The 17,237-nt window shown below is 39.4% G+C and overlaps 1 protein-coding gene across 1 annotated transcript in view; it reads right to left on the minus strand.

The window, feature by feature from the left end:
• Window positions 1-797: 797 nt before the first annotated feature.
• lrp1bb (low density lipoprotein receptor-related protein 1Bb) overlaps window positions 798-17,237 on the minus strand; it is a gene marked incomplete at both ends in the record, with an annotated part of 224,338 nt that continues 207,898 nt past the window's right edge. The window contains 11 exons of the mRNA XM_079170844.1: window positions 798-938; window positions 2,163-2,237; window positions 3,659-3,809; window positions 4,167-4,257; window positions 4,973-5,049; window positions 6,633-6,746; window positions 9,310-9,414; window positions 9,775-9,949; window positions 10,533-10,694; window positions 15,324-15,488; window positions 15,928-16,053. Of these exons, the coding sequence (XP_079026970.1) occupies window positions 798-938; window positions 2,163-2,237; window positions 3,659-3,809; window positions 4,167-4,257; window positions 4,973-5,049; window positions 6,633-6,746; window positions 9,310-9,414; window positions 9,775-9,949; window positions 10,533-10,694; window positions 15,324-15,488; window positions 15,928-16,053 (1,382 nt within the window). The remainder of the gene's footprint in view (window positions 939-2,162; window positions 2,238-3,658; window positions 3,810-4,166; window positions 4,258-4,972; window positions 5,050-6,632; window positions 6,747-9,309; window positions 9,415-9,774; window positions 9,950-10,532; window positions 10,695-15,323; window positions 15,489-15,927; window positions 16,054-17,237) is intronic.

Consider the following 17,237-nt stretch of genomic DNA (forward strand, 5'->3'; position numbering starts at 1 on the left):
TGATATATGAGACCTAGAAAAATATGGTATTCAGTATCTGTCTTTTCAGTGTACAGTAGAGGATCTGGGAATCTGATCGGAGAACATTCAAGGGCGGCTTCAATCTCTTTCACCAAAAGATAATGTGGTATATTACGTTAGAAACAGGGCAGATGGAGCCGGAAATCCACAGAAAAAGACAGGATAACGTAATGTGTGAGAAAAGATCATGTTGATAGTATGGCCTTCACTGGAAATCCAGTAAGTAGATCCTTCAGGTACAGAGGAGAACAAAAAAAAATACAAAACCTCAAAAATATAAAGCTTCAGTGCTTAGAGGAGAAGCTTTGTGGTCCATACGTCATATGACATGTAAAAGAAGAAAAATAATTTAGCCGTAGAAACATTCTACTTAACTCTTCTCAACGATACTTACATTTGTTCAGAAAAATTGAGCCAACCTGCCTTCGTTATCTTCACAAAACGACACAATGTCCGGATTCCACTTAAACTAGAAACAGTTATGGGTACAAATTGATAGCACTGCAAGGTTTAAACTGTGCACAAGCGTGGCTTCGTGGTGTTAATAAAGTTTTTGCAAATCAGCAGCTTAACTTCAGTGTCATAATTTATGTTTGACAAACATTAGAACAGTAAATGGAAAATAAATCTCTTCAGCACACCAACAAGGACATTATGCTGATGCTAAACCAGTAAAACCTAAGCGCCTCATAGGAAAGAGAGAAATTCTTGTTTCCTCCTTTTGTATTGTACATTGTCCAATGTAGTAAAAAAGAAGTACAAAGTGTAAAGTTAGGCTATGCGGCGGTTTCATGAATTGTCCCCTCTAGTTTCTTTGGGAGTAGCTCTCTCCTCTCATCAATACTGATGACTGGCTTCCGGCAGTTTTGCTCGTCGATATAGATCTTTGCATACACTGGGTTGGAGTAGTTCATGGGCTGTAAAGGAAAGAAAAAGAAGATAGAAGAAAATATATATTTATATAAATCCCTTTTAGAACAATGAGATTCTTAAAGCTGCATTCATACATTGTTGTTGTTGTTGTTGTTTTGGAACAAGCTGAGAACACAACATCTGACAGATCATCTTGTTGTGAAGTTGTTGTGGCAAAAAAACGTGAGCAAACATTTTTAATTAAAGCCAAAGTAGGTACGAAACAGCATCGTCATTCATCTGGAGTCGTGTTTTGTACACTTGGTGAATCCAACTCTTTCAGCTCTGTTTTGGTCTCCACCGCCTTTTGAGAAAAACATCTGGCTCTTTGGCTGCTAAATACCTCACTATGTGCACTACTGTAGCTAGTTGCTAACTGTGTCAGTGTGCTGTTTTGTGGTGGGCGGGTAGAAACACAGATTGAGGTTGATAAGAGTTTCCAGGTCAGTTTGCAAAAAAACTAAACGTGAGCTAAAAGTGAATACAAAAAACTCAGTAGAGCTAATTGTGTGTGGGTTCATTTCAAACAAACTCCTGTTCCACATAACACAAGGGCCATTTTACATTACATTACAGTCATTTAGCAGACGGTTTTATCCAAAGAGACTTACAATTCAGATTCTATCACATACACCGTAGGCACAGCTACGGGAGCAATTTATGGGGTTAAGTGTCTTGCTCAAGGACACGTCAACATGCGACTAGCGAGGTCGGGGATCGAACCGCCGATCCGCTGATTGAAGGACGTCCCTGCTCTCCACTTATCCACAGTCGCTCCTTTAACTATATAGAAAGTCCACTGTGATCATCAAGGCTTTAAAGTGTTCTATCTATCTGAAGCAGTACAAAGAAAAGGACAAGACAAGACTCCTAGATGCTATTAGTGGATTGTTATTCAGCATGCAATAGTACGGTAACAGACAGCAACATGCAGGAGGAAGCCAATTTAAACATGAATCCACGCAAGGCCACTGTCTGAAGTACAGTACAGCAGCTTTAAAAACTTGTTTTTTTATGTTCGGAAATGAAATGCTGATCTCACAAATGATGTAGGAAACAGATATAGAGGACTGTGGATGTTACCTTGAACTCACTTTGAGCTAATTCATTTATTTGGTACAGGTAGTTAAATGTTTGCCAGGTAACTGCACAGTGCACACTGCTTGCCTACATCAGGGTGAATTTGTTTTTCTAGAGGGCAAACACAAAGTAAAGTTTGGAACATTCACCTGTCCGGGGATTACCTCCTTGGGCACAGAATTGATGCCCAAGGTGTGAGGGTCACTGGATTTTACACACCAGCCCTGCAAAACAACAGGCACCACCTCTGTTTACAGTGCAAAGTTAAATTCACTAACACAGCTAACACCAAACAGTTTGTCGCATTATGACAATGCGTAGCCATCTACTTTCCATCCGTCGACAATCTTTTTATAATCAGGAAAACTGCACTGAGTTAAAGAAGTGGGGATTTGTCGGGGACCGAGAGAGTGTCGTGGAATACATAAACTAGTTTAGATTCGAGCCAGCACGCCTTTGTTGAAAGTACAGCCAGATTGCACTGAGAATAGCAGATGTCAGAGTTGGCAGGGCAAGAAGCAATAGCATTAGGCTTGAAGCTCTAGCAGGTAAGCTAGATAACAACATCAGTAAAGGTGTTATGATTCATTTGATATGCTGAGTATTAGTGTGGGGTTGAGGGCCATGAACAGAATAAATCACCAGCCAGGTGAAAAGCCCTCTTCGTTCATGGCACATGAGACATTACTGCACACTACCGTATCTCCAGAAAACCTGATGCAATTCATATCACATTATCACAGTTATTGGAGCAATTCAACCCAGAAATAAGATTGTTTTCTCAGGTTACACAAAGTTTGTTGTACACACCCATGTACTTGCATTCTTGGCTGATCTATGTTCAGTTGGGAGTGATCGACAGGGTGTCACTAGTTTAATAGCAAGAGATGCGGTTGCAGCAATAATGCTCCTGAACAAGTTTAATCATTAGCAGGTGTGCTGAAGATTGACATCAATAAAATCAGCTCCTCTCCTCTCCCTTTTCAAGCGCTGTACTATTTATCTAGGATGTGTGTAAGAGGACACGATTGAATACGGCTACTCGAGTTCTTAAAAAAGTAATGTACAGCACTTTTCATAAATGCATATGCTGATAAATTAGATAAAATGTCTGGAAATAGTGGAATTCCTGTCAAATGAGTTCTGAGCATACTGACAAATTCACACAATAGCTACATATAGATCCAAGGACGATAATACAACTTGTTTCCAACTCAATAAACTGCAGTATTTCTTTAGTACATTGGTTATGTTGGACAGCGACATAGTGCCGCCACTATGGAAACCAAAAAAATGTATTCCCCATTATAACATGAACATCTCAGATCCATCCTGTAAAAAAAGTACACACGATATGGTGTAACTTAAATCTGTTATCCAGTCAATAACATGAATAATCATGCAGCTAGGAAAAGGATTTAATGTCAGAGTAAATCAGTGGACGAGCTCGCAGCATTTTATAATTTAACAGGATGAAATAAAAAGAGAGGTTTCTTGTTAAAACTGAATAATTGGACACGTAGTGATAATGAAAACAACATGGAAAATATCATGAGAAGGATCTTGTTAAAAACAGTTAAAATGAAGAAGCTGAGCATATTGATTTTTTTTGTGGTTAGTTTATCATTGAGCTCATAAAGCCAACCTTGTGAGGGTCCAGCGTGAAGTTGGGTCGCAGCAGGCTGCCTGCATCAGCGTGGTTGTCATGGTCCACTTCATACATGTTGTATGACGGGTTCCCGATCTCCACGTTTATCACTCCGTTTGTCATGGGCTGCCTCTGGACACGTTTTCCCCTGAGGTGTGCGGAGTCAGGAATCATTAACATGATACACAACATGCAGGTCAACATGCTGCTCAGCTTCGCCCAGCTCCACACCAAAAAAAAAAATAAAAAATCACATCATACTGCTTGGCACATTTGGGAGTACGAAACTTTTCTGGGCAGACCTAACAGCTGAATTATAATCAGAGGCTTGGTGCAGAAGTCAGGTGTTGTGCTGAATATGTTGAAACAAACGACAAACTTTTCATTTATAAAGCAAAGATGTCCATTCATCTTCAAAGCTGCATAGTGTTGGATCTCTCATCATCTGTTGTCGCTTAGAAGCCTCTTTCCTATTTATATTCTATTTATTTATTTATTTTCTTACCTTTGCCTCCGTCTGCAGATGAAAACACCTGCTACCACCATCACAATCAAGATTACCAGCAGGACCAGAGGCACAATGATAGCTATGCTCCCTAAGAGACGGACAGAGGAGAGATGGCGTGGAAAGATGAGTAACGACTGAAAGGAGCTGAGATGGGCTCAGATAGTGAAACGTTGTGTGTAAGCATGCCTGACTGTGGCTTTAAAAAAAAAAAGGCCTCCTTTCTTCCCTTGGGTTTGGTAGACGGCACACTTTACTCTGTTTTCAGAACAGCTTCCCAGTGCATATGGTCTATGCAGTGATTGATGTGAATGAAAAGAGTCTATAATAATAATATAGGTAATCATTTTTTAACACCTGCAAATATCTTAGTAAGGAAATGAGGACTAGCAGAAGTCCCAAAGGTGAGGATGAGATTTAGAACTTTTCCTTCAGAGATTTTCAATGTTTGACTTCAAATGAATTTGCAGACAGAACATTCACATAACTGAACTCTAATTTATACAAGGTAAACCTGCTTAAACCTGCTTAGGTAAAAAGGCTTTTCTTTTCAAATACTGCAAACTGGAAAGGTTGGATGGAGTTCAGGAATTCTTTAGTTAGGTTGCCAATCAGGACCAAGTCCAATTGTGTGGTACGAGTTGGAGTAGGTATAAACCTCCCTGTAAAAATGTGTGGATGCTTAATTAAGATACGATAATTTTAGATGTACAAACATGGAATGCGGGCACTGTAGTAGCTGATATACATTCATTCATACATACAGGAAAACTGTAAGGTTTTATAATTAGACTTGAAATACTCACCTCCTCTGGTATTGTCTGATCTGCTGCTTTTAGGAGCGGGTCTCTCACACTGTGTTCCTGCCCAATTGGCTGAACATCTGAAGGAGGTCAAAAAAGAGTAAAAATAATCTACCATTAGAATATGATTCCTAGCAGAAAACTGCTGTGAGGACACCTTTACAAAATGAATTACATTATGATGTGACCGTGGCTTACAGATACAAACACATTATGATTCAGTCTTGCTATGAAGTGCTTTGATCCAACACAAACAAAACACCACCTGGAGAGAGAGCACTATGTATATAAATGTTGTGTCCATAAACAGTGTGTGTGGATTTACATGTTGAATATTCAGTGTGGAAAATATCAAAAGGATGACAGCAGGACAACAAGTCGTCATCTCATTTGTGTTCCGATGGGATTGGATGGGCGTGATGTATGACCCTTGTTAGAGGAGGTGATGTCTAATTTCACACAACTGACGCAGATGGGTCTGTAAAGCATGAGTGATCTGGTGGGTGCGACTGGATGATGACAGAAAGAAATTACTCTAAATTACATGCACTCTAAGAACATCAGGCTATCAACAGTAAGAATGCAGCCCCATACATCCAGGAAATGAATCACGCCCTTGTTGAACGAAATGTCACAGCGACATGAATTTTAATGGGAAATTGGGAGCAATGGGGAGTTAAACCATGAAAAAGACTAATTCTTTAAGAAATAAAGAAATTCTCTTAACCTGGGTTTAAAGGCATAACAGATAAACACTGATTACTGATGAGTTGTTCAGCCTAGCAAGTTGTCTGCATTCGTGATGACTGGTCGATAACATCTTGAACTTGCCGTCATGCAAAGGTTGCAAATGCACAGAATGACGCCCACATCACACAGACAGTGTCAAGTTTTAGTTCATCCCCTCCTGAGTCCTGTGTGCTGGGTGACGACTGCATGAGATGGGTGGCAGTGAGGGGCAGCAAAGGTACAGAGTCATGCAGCAACTGATAATGTAATAAGTGCCACATCATCTGCTCAGAATGTAACACTGTGGGTAAAAACTGAGCTTTAAGTAAAGGATTTTAGTTTATTATAGATATAAAAATAGAAATATCTTACTATTGAGGCCTAACTGCTGCTGCTACTATTACTACTACGGATAATAATAATGATACAAATAATAATACTTGTGCAAAAAATAATATTAATAATGATAAAAGACATTTTGGGGAACATGCTTATATGCTTAGATAGATGAAAGGATTTATAGCATTTATACATGTTACTAAACGTCAGTTACTAAAGTCATCTTAACGCATTTCAATCAAAATAGAAAGTCATATCCTATTTACTAAAGACACACTCCAGTCACATTCAAATGGATGAAAATAATTTCAATAAACACAAAGAGCTTTTCCAATAAGAATTAAATGTGAGAATAATCTAGTAAAAAAATAACGTCATTATACTGTCTTTCAGTTCACTATTTTGGCTTTGCTTTTTGACAAGTCATTATCTTATTACACTTATTACATGATAAGTTGCTACAAGGCGGCACTGTGACAAAGAGCCCAAATAGTGGACTGAGGCTGGAATGGAGCCGGATGGAGTTGGGGGTGGGGGTGTGGACAAAAGGGGTGAGTGGGCTCTGAATACAGCTGGAGAGGTGAGAAGGACCTACTTGCAGCGTGGTTTGTTAAGAGCTGTTAATGTGCACATCCCCTCATTCTGACAGAAGTAATCGCAGGGGTTGGCCAGCTCATCACAACGTTGGTTCTTGAACCCTGACGTGCAGCTGCAAAACATTGTGTTGGGAGTGATAAAAGGGCCCAGAGAATGTATATTGCTGCTTGATGAGTGGAGACTGACACTGCAATCTCTTTCAGCAGCTTCAGTCATAAAATGGAGTAAGTCAACGTTGTGTCTGCATCAAGTTAATTAGCATAATAAATAATATGAACACAAGTTAACTTTACTGCTCACCAAGTGAGAGAACATCTGCAAGAGAAGTGTGTGTTACAGTGGTCACACCTCAGAGATGTGGGTTTTCTTGAGAAATAAGGTATTTGATTGTAATAAGAAGACCAATTGGTCAATTCATGTAACAATGTAATAACCAAAACATTTAATTTTGACTACATTTTAGCTGAGGAAGGCTAAAAAATATAAAAAAGAGAATAAAATAAAATATAAATATCTAAATGTATAAGATGTATTAAAAACACAATCGTAGAGAAGATACTGTATTGTGAATATCACATTCTACCACATACACAGAAAAACACATACTGTAATGTCAACTGTCAGTCAACAGTCTATTACTACGCTGTACATAATATATTACAAGAAACACAATCACAGGCCTTTAAAATAAATGAAAAATGCGTTTATATAGAGAGCCGAAATGAAACCAGAACTTCCGGCTCCTGTTCCAGAAGTAAGCCTCTTCAAATCCCATTCAATAACGACAAATAAATCCAACCTTGGAAACAGAGCCTTAGTCAACACTATGCTGTGTTGCTTGCCTCATATGTTAAGATAAGGATTTATTTAATAATTCAGCTCTTCCGTTTGTCTTGGAATAAAGAAAGTAAAACACGGTTCTTTTTTTTCTTCGAAATGACCAAAGAAAGAAATGTTGAATGAGAGGATGCACTGAGGTGAGGAGGTTTTAACCCGGAAGTCGTGATTTCAGCTCTCTACAATTTTGCAGTTTCATAAACAATATTGAAAATTGTTGCAATGGATTCGACCCTGTGTAAACATATCAGTGTCACATTTAGTTCAATAGGGATTTTTGCATCCAAATGTTTGAAGACCTAAAATAGGATATATTCGGAAACATAAGTGAGAGAGTAAGCTACATTTTTTTGCATTTGGATAACTCGTTCTAAACTAAACTCTAATAATAAAACAGTATTACATATTTATATTTGAGAAGAATATGGGACCTGTTCAAAGTCCATTGGATCCTGTTTGCCAATCCTGTAAAGACATCTTTAAAACGTTCTATCACAGTTGGTCTGGACAGAGTTATTCAGAAATAGAATGTGACACATAAACATTGTGTCACATCAAGAACATCTTTTCATCTGAAAGAAAGTAATGCTATTGTACACACATATTCCAAAGGCAGCTTCTCAGCGTCATCATCAGAGATTAGTCATAGTTCAGATAAAAATACTGTTGTGGTTATCTACTGATTGACAACACAATTGTTGAAGTAAGTGAGATTTTTTTACATTTTGGGGGAAAAAAAGCTATTGTGTTGTTGAAATGCTTTTTAAGAATAATTTATAAATAAATCTCAGTAAATAACTGTGAGAGCTTGGGTGTTTACAAATGGCTGTCTTGAATCATACAACTCTATTCAATATATTTTCCGTATTTAATGCGAGAATCATCAACTGATGCAGTTCTGCCCTGCAAGGCTTGATGAAATATGCATTTACTCAGAGTATTAAGGGCAAACATTACGATTTCTTGACACAGACGTATCCATCATCTCACATAATCTCTGTTCTGTGCAGCAAATAATAAACCACATTATCAAGATCGATTAACCTCCTCGAATAAGATCATTTGCATAGAAATTGATTCTATCTCCTGGAATTTGTGAGTGATGACCGCAAATTTCAATTTAACTACGGTGGACAATGGGCAGTTAAAAAAGAAAGAGTTTGGCTTTTGAAAAGGATTTCCAATTTCCTCCTTGGAGAGATTTTCAACACAGCACTGCATGTGATTATAGTTGAGGTGGTATTAATCTATGGCCAGCGCTTTGAGTAGTCTTTCACTATAATTCCCTCGTGTCTGCCAGTCAAGCTTTTGTCTGTTACAAGTTTTTGCCATTGGATTTCATGGCGTGTCCTAACACTGACACATACCTCAACTTCTTTTTTTAGAACTTCTAAAACCTACTACTGAAGAGAGTCAGAGAGGCCTGACATCAGCTCTTAACTGCAAGGAGGAACAGTGTGATATGTTCAGAATGGCAAGCTTTGAAGGGGCTTTGAAACCCTTTTTTTTTATCTTCCTAAAAACCTTAAGCCACAGTGAGGTGTCACACAGCATAAGATGGTGTACTGGCACTCAGCTCCCTGCTGTGCCATGGCCTCCATAGAGCGACATCAAATCTTCCCTCAACTTAAGGATTCCTTTCCGGAGGAAGACATCTATCTTGTTCTCCAAGCAGGGAAATGGCACCCCTAGGTGAGTTTTTTAGTGTTGCTTCTAAGGCCAGGCTTTCTGGGGCACAGAGCCAGCATTTGAATGGAAACAAGACAGAGTTTGAATAATAGTGGAGAACATTTTTTTTTCTTCCCCCACTTTCCTTCACCCATTAAGCAGTGACTTACTGACAGAAAGGCAGGTTGGTGTCGGGGTCCAGGTGACAGGTGCCTCCATTGTAGCAATATCCGTCACACAGCTGACAGCTCGGTGCTATTCTGCCATTTGTGCAACTGGGGGGATGAAGAAATAATGGATGCTAGCGACAAGCAGAAAACTAGACTTTTTACAAGAAGAAAATTAGTCAGTATTGGTTTTGTCAAACATATTCATTATTCATATAAAGCGGGCGAGTTCACCTCGCTTATAAATCATTGACATTACCACAACCTTAATTGTTGTAGGGTGTGTGGCCCAATACATTTTTCAGATTTAATCAAATCAATTAATTCAGCCTGCGGATACAGCAACTGAGCCCCGAGGATATACTGAGGAACTGATGCTTTCCCTTAAATGGAGAGGACCATACAGCCCGGGCATTATAGCAAAAGGGATGAGGGACAAAGAAAAGTGAGCAGATACCAAGCACTCACTTGCAAACCACATCTCCCGTCTCCTCGTTAATGAGGCAGGGAGCTCCGTGGCATCGAAGACACTTGTCCACCTCGCACTTGTTTCCCTCAAACCTCGCAGGACACACACACTCCACATAGCCGCTGCTGGATAGCGTGCAGGCCTTGGAGTTCACACAGTAGTGATGACAGATGTCTGTTCCACAGAAAAGAGAGATAAAAAAAAGAGAGAGAGGGTAGTGTGTAATGAGAAACTTGGAACATAGTTTAAGCTGGTCTGATTAGAATTGTACAGGGCTTTAATGGGACTCAATTACCCACATCAAATGACATCTTAGCCACAGATGAAAACATATCACCCCTTGGGCAGGCAACGTTAGGAAAATACTAATGATGTGCGGTTGAAATTGTTTTCCCACAACCCATTATGACAAAGCAATGCAAAGAAAATACATTATCACGTCAGCACAGAAACACCCAAAGGTTTTTTGGATGGTTTTGATTTTGTTTATCTGCAAATAGAGGCGAATGCATTGTTTGTGGAAAGAAAATACTTAAGGGGGCTGTTTTTGTTCCACACTCTGCGTGTGCATTTTGAAACGCTTCGTTCTATAGATTTTTTGCAGCATAACTGAATTCAAATCAATGCTTTATTGTGACTGTTCTTGCGGTTAGACTTGAACGGCTAATGTCAATCATATTGAGGCCAAGTTCATGACCTTGTATAATCTGTTTGCTGTTGTGTTTGCTGCCACCGAGCAATGGGTGCAGGGACTCACGGTAAAGACAGCGTTCCCCAGTATATTCTGCCATACAGCGGCACACTGGCTGGTTCCCCTGACTGATGTCACATGTTCCCCCATTTAAACAGTAGTTGTCACAAATCCTCCTCTCACAGAAAGGCCCTGAGAAACCAACAGGACAGCGGCATGTCGGCTTACCTGCACAAGAAAAGGGAAGATTAAGAGAGCATGTTAAGAACAAAACCAACAATGCAATCATCCTACTGACAAGTATTGCCCGTGTATCTAAATCCTGATATAGTTTATTCCTCTGTGCCAAAGACCACCAGTGTTGTCCTGTGTTGTTGCACATGATCCATTTTGAGTCTCACATACACTGTCCTGCTGCTGTGAGTACGTTCCAGCGCATATATATGAAAATAGTCCCCAACAAATGCACTTCCTGTTTGAGTAACCGTGCAACACGGCCCAGCTGTTTTGAAAAACAAACCTTTTTCAAAATAATCTACATACTTGGGACCTGTTTTTCTAAAAGTAATATGAGCTTGCATGCTTATGCATGGTCCATCAATCTGTCAATACCAGTTACATGTCGTATGGAAATCGTACTCCCATAGTCACCATGGCAGGTGCTAAATAGAAGCAGTAAAACACATCCAGTACTTTGGTGAGAGTAAAGGCAAAGATACATCCTTCCATCCATTATTTTTAGACACATATTCATGTTTGGGTCAAGGTGACCACAAGTTGGCACCTATGGAAAGAAGCAAGGGTGCCCTTTCTCTCAGTTATGTCCTCCAAGTCTATCTGGGGGATCCCAAATCATCCACAGGCCAGAGATAATATGCATATAATTCCTCCAGTGTGTTCTGGCTCTGCCCACGGTTTTCTTCCTTTTCAGACATGTCTGGAATATTTCTAACAGGGAGGCAGGGAGCATCCTAATCAGATGTCCAAAGGACCTCGAGTGGCTTACACATGAGGGAGTGGTGTTCTACTTAGTGTTTTTTAATATATATATTTAATTCCCCAAGTTTTAATAGCTTTTTCGATCTTACATATTCCTATATTCCACACCTGAGAGAAAAAGCCATCCCCTTAGCAGCTATGGAACCTACCTCCCCATAAATAAGACTTGTGGATCAGAGACATCCGAACCAGTAACACCCCTCAAGTGATTGCCAGTCCAGCAATTTGATTGGTCTTAAACCACTTGGGAATTTAATAAAACCATTTTAGCGGTGAGCCCAGGCATCCTGTAAAAGAAACCCGCTCCGGAGTCTGGTGCTGTACCATAGACGTACATTATTACAGCTCCCCAAGTGTGAAGCCAAGACATATAGATCAAAAATGAAAGAAAACATTATATAAAATGTTCTCAAAGATGGTTCCTGTCATTTTAAGCAGTTCTTATAATGCTCGTGTTTGTTCAAGTGTTCATTTTTCTGATAAGTCTGGTTTGACTTGGTTATTTGGTGCTATAATAAAAGTGTGTGACGTCATGATTGACAGCTGTGAATGAAAGCTGCTCTGAGTGAAGTAAATTGCGGAGGCTCGTAAATTGTACGTAGAATATATTGGAACGTCGAGAGGAGATTTAACTTTGGACGGAACTTTAATACTGCGGCTCCAGCCCCCGATTACTACTGTGCAGACTCTGGCTGCAAATGACGTCAACAGCGCAAAATGAAATCGTCCGTATTTCGGGTGTATTGTTTTGTTCTCTGTAACTCCTTAGCTATTGCATGACTATTGTTTGTTCACCGGCTAGTCGCTAACTTCGTCTGTGTGCCATTTGGTGCTGGGCTCGTAGTGACCTGGGGACAAATTAGAACTTTTTCGCGGAAAACAGCTGTGTGCTATAGCTGAAAATGGGGTTGAAGAGAGCAGTGAGAGGCACACTTAAGTGTGTCCCATTTATTTTTGCAGTTTTGGTGACTGCAGTTACTGAGCACTATAGAAACTACTTCCATATAAGCTTTGTGCTGCGCCCCACTGCACTGTTAAAGTGGAATGAGTGTGATGTATTTTTATTAGGAGCAACACATTGTCAGCAGGTGGAAATGTTTCAGTAAAATCAGTTCTTCATATTCCCTCCAAAAACAGTGCACTCGCCACCATTTACTCACACTTTCATAATGGACAGGGAGGAGTATCAAAGCTGGTTTTTCACACTACGCTACTCGGTAATTTCACACTCCACAACTCTGTGGCTGGGAAAATCTGTGTTAGAAATGTCAAAGTGACAAACATTCTGCCTCTAGTCACATCTGTTAACTCAATGGCTGCTGGGGTTTAGGCTCTCTAACCAGGCTCTACTTTTAATCTAAAAAAGAAAGGAAGAAATTAAGCTACAGGGCAGCCAAGATGACAGATAATGCATGCATTTGATGGTTCAGATAATGTTCCATCGGTGCCATCTTCACTGGGTTATATTTTACATTTCCACACATACTGTATGGCCAATTTTAAGGTATACATACATATGTATTCTCTGTCTGTCCTTCGATTGTCTTGACAAACAGCCACTGCACTATACTGTGGAAAAAGACATTACCTAAAATATTTCTGGATCGGATTGTGTATTTCACCATACTGCAGGACAACTCACGTTGACACACAGGTATGAGTTGTAAATAAATATTGCGTTTAGACAATTAAAGCCTCTATTGTCAACACAATGGCGGTAACATGTTGTGATAATTAAGGACTTTTGCTAACATTCAATTGCTGGTCAGTGTAGATTAAACATCTTTACACAGTTAACAGTTCATTTGTAATAATTCAACTATTGGCAACATACATCTTTGCTTCAGAAAGCTCTATATTAATTATCTCAAGATAAATACTAATCCACTGCGAAATTGTAAGTGCATGTGGCCGATGCATAAGGAGGGCCAACATGGCAGCAGTCAGCCTACGTTATTCGTCTTTGTAAGTATTTCAGCACTACATAATAGGAGAAAAAGATATATACCAATGTTAAGTGTCTTTGACAAAGTAAAGCAAACGTGTTTCAAAAAGGGGGCAACTTTTTTTGGGTGTTATATGAGTTCTATGAATGAAGTTAAAGTGTGTTTGCGGATGATTTGGGTTCCTAAATGAGTCAGCAAACGTTTCCCAAATCCTTTTCCAACAGCACTCCTCCCAGGTCCCTAGACCACACCTGCTGGGTGTACACAGATTTATAAGTAGCAATTGACAGCAAAGAGTAAAGTTGTGACACTAACACGCAGTGTTTCAGAATTTTCTGAATACATAGCACAAAGCTATTTTTTTTGGTCAGGCATTAATAAAAGTCATAAAAGCATAGATAAATGAGAACAGTCGTGCATCTTTGGTTTAAGTTTGTGTTTTGTTGCCAAAAGTTCCATTAGGGTGTAGGTAAACCAGTTAAAGGGAGGAATTCAATGACACCTTGTGTTTTTATAGATAAAACTGGAAACTGTCCAGTTTCTAATTGATTGTGAAGTTGCCTTCAGTCCCTTTTTTATCACCAAAGCAGGGACTTTAGGAAGCCCATTTGATTATATTTGCCTCCCCACTCATCTCTAGACGGATATTTGTAAGCCTCAAAGACATGTGTTTAATGCAGTCAGACCTCTCCTCATGAGAAAAAAACTGATTGCCGAACATGAAAGAAACAAAATGCACGTCCCCTTCAGCACGATACAAACGGTATGAAAACACTTTCACTTCCCTCTCAGCTGTCCTCCACCATAAAAAGGAATACAATTCATCATTCAGTGAAGCATGTTGGACTCCAACTACTAGATTGAATGAAGAACAAAATATGACTGACTGTCACCAATAGCAGCCCTGCCTTCTCTTATTCAGCCCGGAGGCCATCCCGCAGCTAGTAACATGAATCTTATGCTATCTCGATAGAGAGACCATTTAAAAAAAAAAAAACATGTTTTCTGGAGGAAAAATAAACAGATTTCATTCTTCGCTTTAAAAAAGCCAGTAGAGAGTGAAACATGGCGTATTTGAAGAAATAAACATTTAATCAAAACCATTCCAATTAATAGTCAAAAGCCCACACTTTTATCTCTCCAACTGTAACTGCTATGACTCACACTCAAACATATTGCTTAATTTCTCATTTTCTCATTCAATGAATACATCTTTAATCATTTTAAACCACTTGGGTAAGGCTCTGTAGTTATAAAACATGTATGTGGAAACACAACACTTTTTGTATCAGGGCAATTGCTCTGATCTTGTGACAAATGGAAATGGAGATGTTGTGGTATGATTGTAAGATGATGTACAGGCTTGTAAATCAATGATTGCATTTATATTAGGGCCGTACATCCTGATTCAATTCCACCGCTGACACCTCAGCATATTCACATACATTCACTAAATCGTGGGGTAGAACTTGTTCCGGAAACCATGAAAGCATAAAAGAAGACCTTGACATGGAAGAAGGTTGATATTTGAGGCTTATTCGACAATGAAAAGAAAAACTGCTCAACCGGCAGATGTAATGTGGCAAATGTGAGCTGAAGTGAGAAAGACATAGAAGTTTAAAAGAAGACAAATGTGGTTGAATGCCATCACTGGGTCGGCATTAAAAAGGAAATGTGCAGGCAACTCTGAATTGATCAGCTGAATACAAAGGAATGCAGCACATGAACCATCTGTTCATACATACTGGATGCTTAGATTGCAGTGAGGATAATATGACAATTTATTTATGAATATATGTAAAAGATAGAAATGAGTCACGAGGTGGACACAAAGTAATGCAATCGCAAGGAAGAATCATGAATCATGCTGCAGATGTTTTTCGACAGAGTATTTTTTTTGAAGTAGACTTACCCAGGGGTGAGCCCATGCAGGTGCCTCCATTTAGGCAGTAGTCTGTGCAGTGGTTGACCTCACAGCGCTCCCCCGAAAAGTCAGGCCAGCAGTAACACCTCCAATCTCCTTTCTCATTGGCTAAGCATCGGCCTCCATTCTCGCAGGGGGGACGGCACAGTTCACCTTCACAACAGCAAAGCCCATAATGTTTACTGTGCCGCAGTGTGTAGCACGCAATCACATCAACCAGTGCTATGTTGCTAATGTCAGATAGAAACAACCATAGGGGTGAGAACCAGGATTTTCAAACAGATGAGCATTAACAGAAACTGCATGCAGGAGGTGGCTTTTATCTACCTCAACACACATCAAATAGTCACAATGTGGTGTGTTTTGGTCCCAGCTATGACTAACTATGGATGTCTGCTCAAATTGAACATTCATGCTGTGTTTTGAGACGTTCCCAAATGCTGTTCAGTGCACATCAAAATCTTGTCAAAGTGAGAATTGTTTCCGATCATCACAACACAAGCCAGGGTTTCCATCATCCACTGATATAAGCACTGCTAAATCCTCCAATAAGTCATCTTTCTATGGCTTGAAGAAGCAAGAGTAGGCCTACCTGAGATCATAGCATCACTACAGGTGCCATTGACCAGTATCTTCCCCTCTGGACAGGTACATCTGGCACCAGTTGGGTTGAGCAGACACATGAAATCACAAGACATTCTTAGGCATGGATTTGATCCTGTGGAGAAATAAAACAAAAGAGCCAAGAATATAATCTCTCCGTCTGGCCTGAGATGGGAAAGAGAGGTTTGTTTGTGAAAAGTGTGTTTGTTCTGTCTCAGAGTAAAGCTATTTATTTCAAGTGTTTTAATTCCAGTTATCAAGTGTGTTATTTTCTCGAAGCCCAGAGAGGCACGCGGCTAAAGCATATGAATAACATCTCACGGGCCTCTTCTCCAGATTAAATAATCAACGGTTGTGAAACGTGTTAAGAATTTCCCATTGATTTCCCATTGTCTAATTGATTATCAGCACTCTGAAGTGCTCTTCCCGATGCCGCTTCGAAGCAATATAAACATGTCATAAGAAAGTACTCAGAATTAATCAAAATTACACACACTTACACAAAGGTGGGTTGTATTAAAATAATAGTAATACTCAGCTATGAAAAATCCCTACTTCCTTACATTTGGATTTAAAGCAACATGAGACATCTGTCCAAACTGCAGGTCACGAAAAACTGTTTAAAAACTGCATCGACAAAACAGATTTCAAATGTATTTTAGATAAATTCAGAGGTAAAGTTTGTTTTGTGATGAAATGGTATAATTATGTCTCGGAGTAGTCATTAATGCTTACACAGTATACAGTATATTCTAAAGATAATCAGCGGGTCAGATTTTAACGATGAGAGCCCAGAACAAATCTAAATGGTTGTTAGGAGTTTTGCTAAAGATATCAGGCCTCCACGTCATATCTTTTTTGCAGGCTGTGCACATCTTCTGCCCACAGACTTCACACTACACGGCTGGCCTAATGAGTCTCTGGAGGATGGAACAGCTGCCCTTTAAGTGAAAAACTGAACAAGACTGAGCTGTCTGATGTTCTATAACCATTAACACCAGAGATGTAACAAATAACTCAAGTGGGTCTGGTACATGAAGAAAGTGAGAGGATACGGTTGTATTGATTAACTGAGTCTCAGGAAACGGATGTTTTTGTTTTTTTTAAGTCGCACACCTGAAGTAACACGCCTCAAAGAGAGCTTTAATCAACCTTCTTTATGTAATATATATCCAATAGGTATCATTTATCATTTATCATTTCAATGTGGTATATTTGTATTCATTTAACAACACTAATTCATTTCGTTTACATTATTTCCCTTTTAATTATTCATTTTTAGGACAATGCAACAGGAGG

The sequence above is a fragment of the Pholis gunnellus genome, assembly GCF_910591455.1.
Source record: "Pholis gunnellus genome assembly, chromosome: 12".
Taxonomy (NCBI): domain Eukaryota; kingdom Metazoa; phylum Chordata; class Actinopteri; order Perciformes; family Pholidae; genus Pholis; species Pholis gunnellus.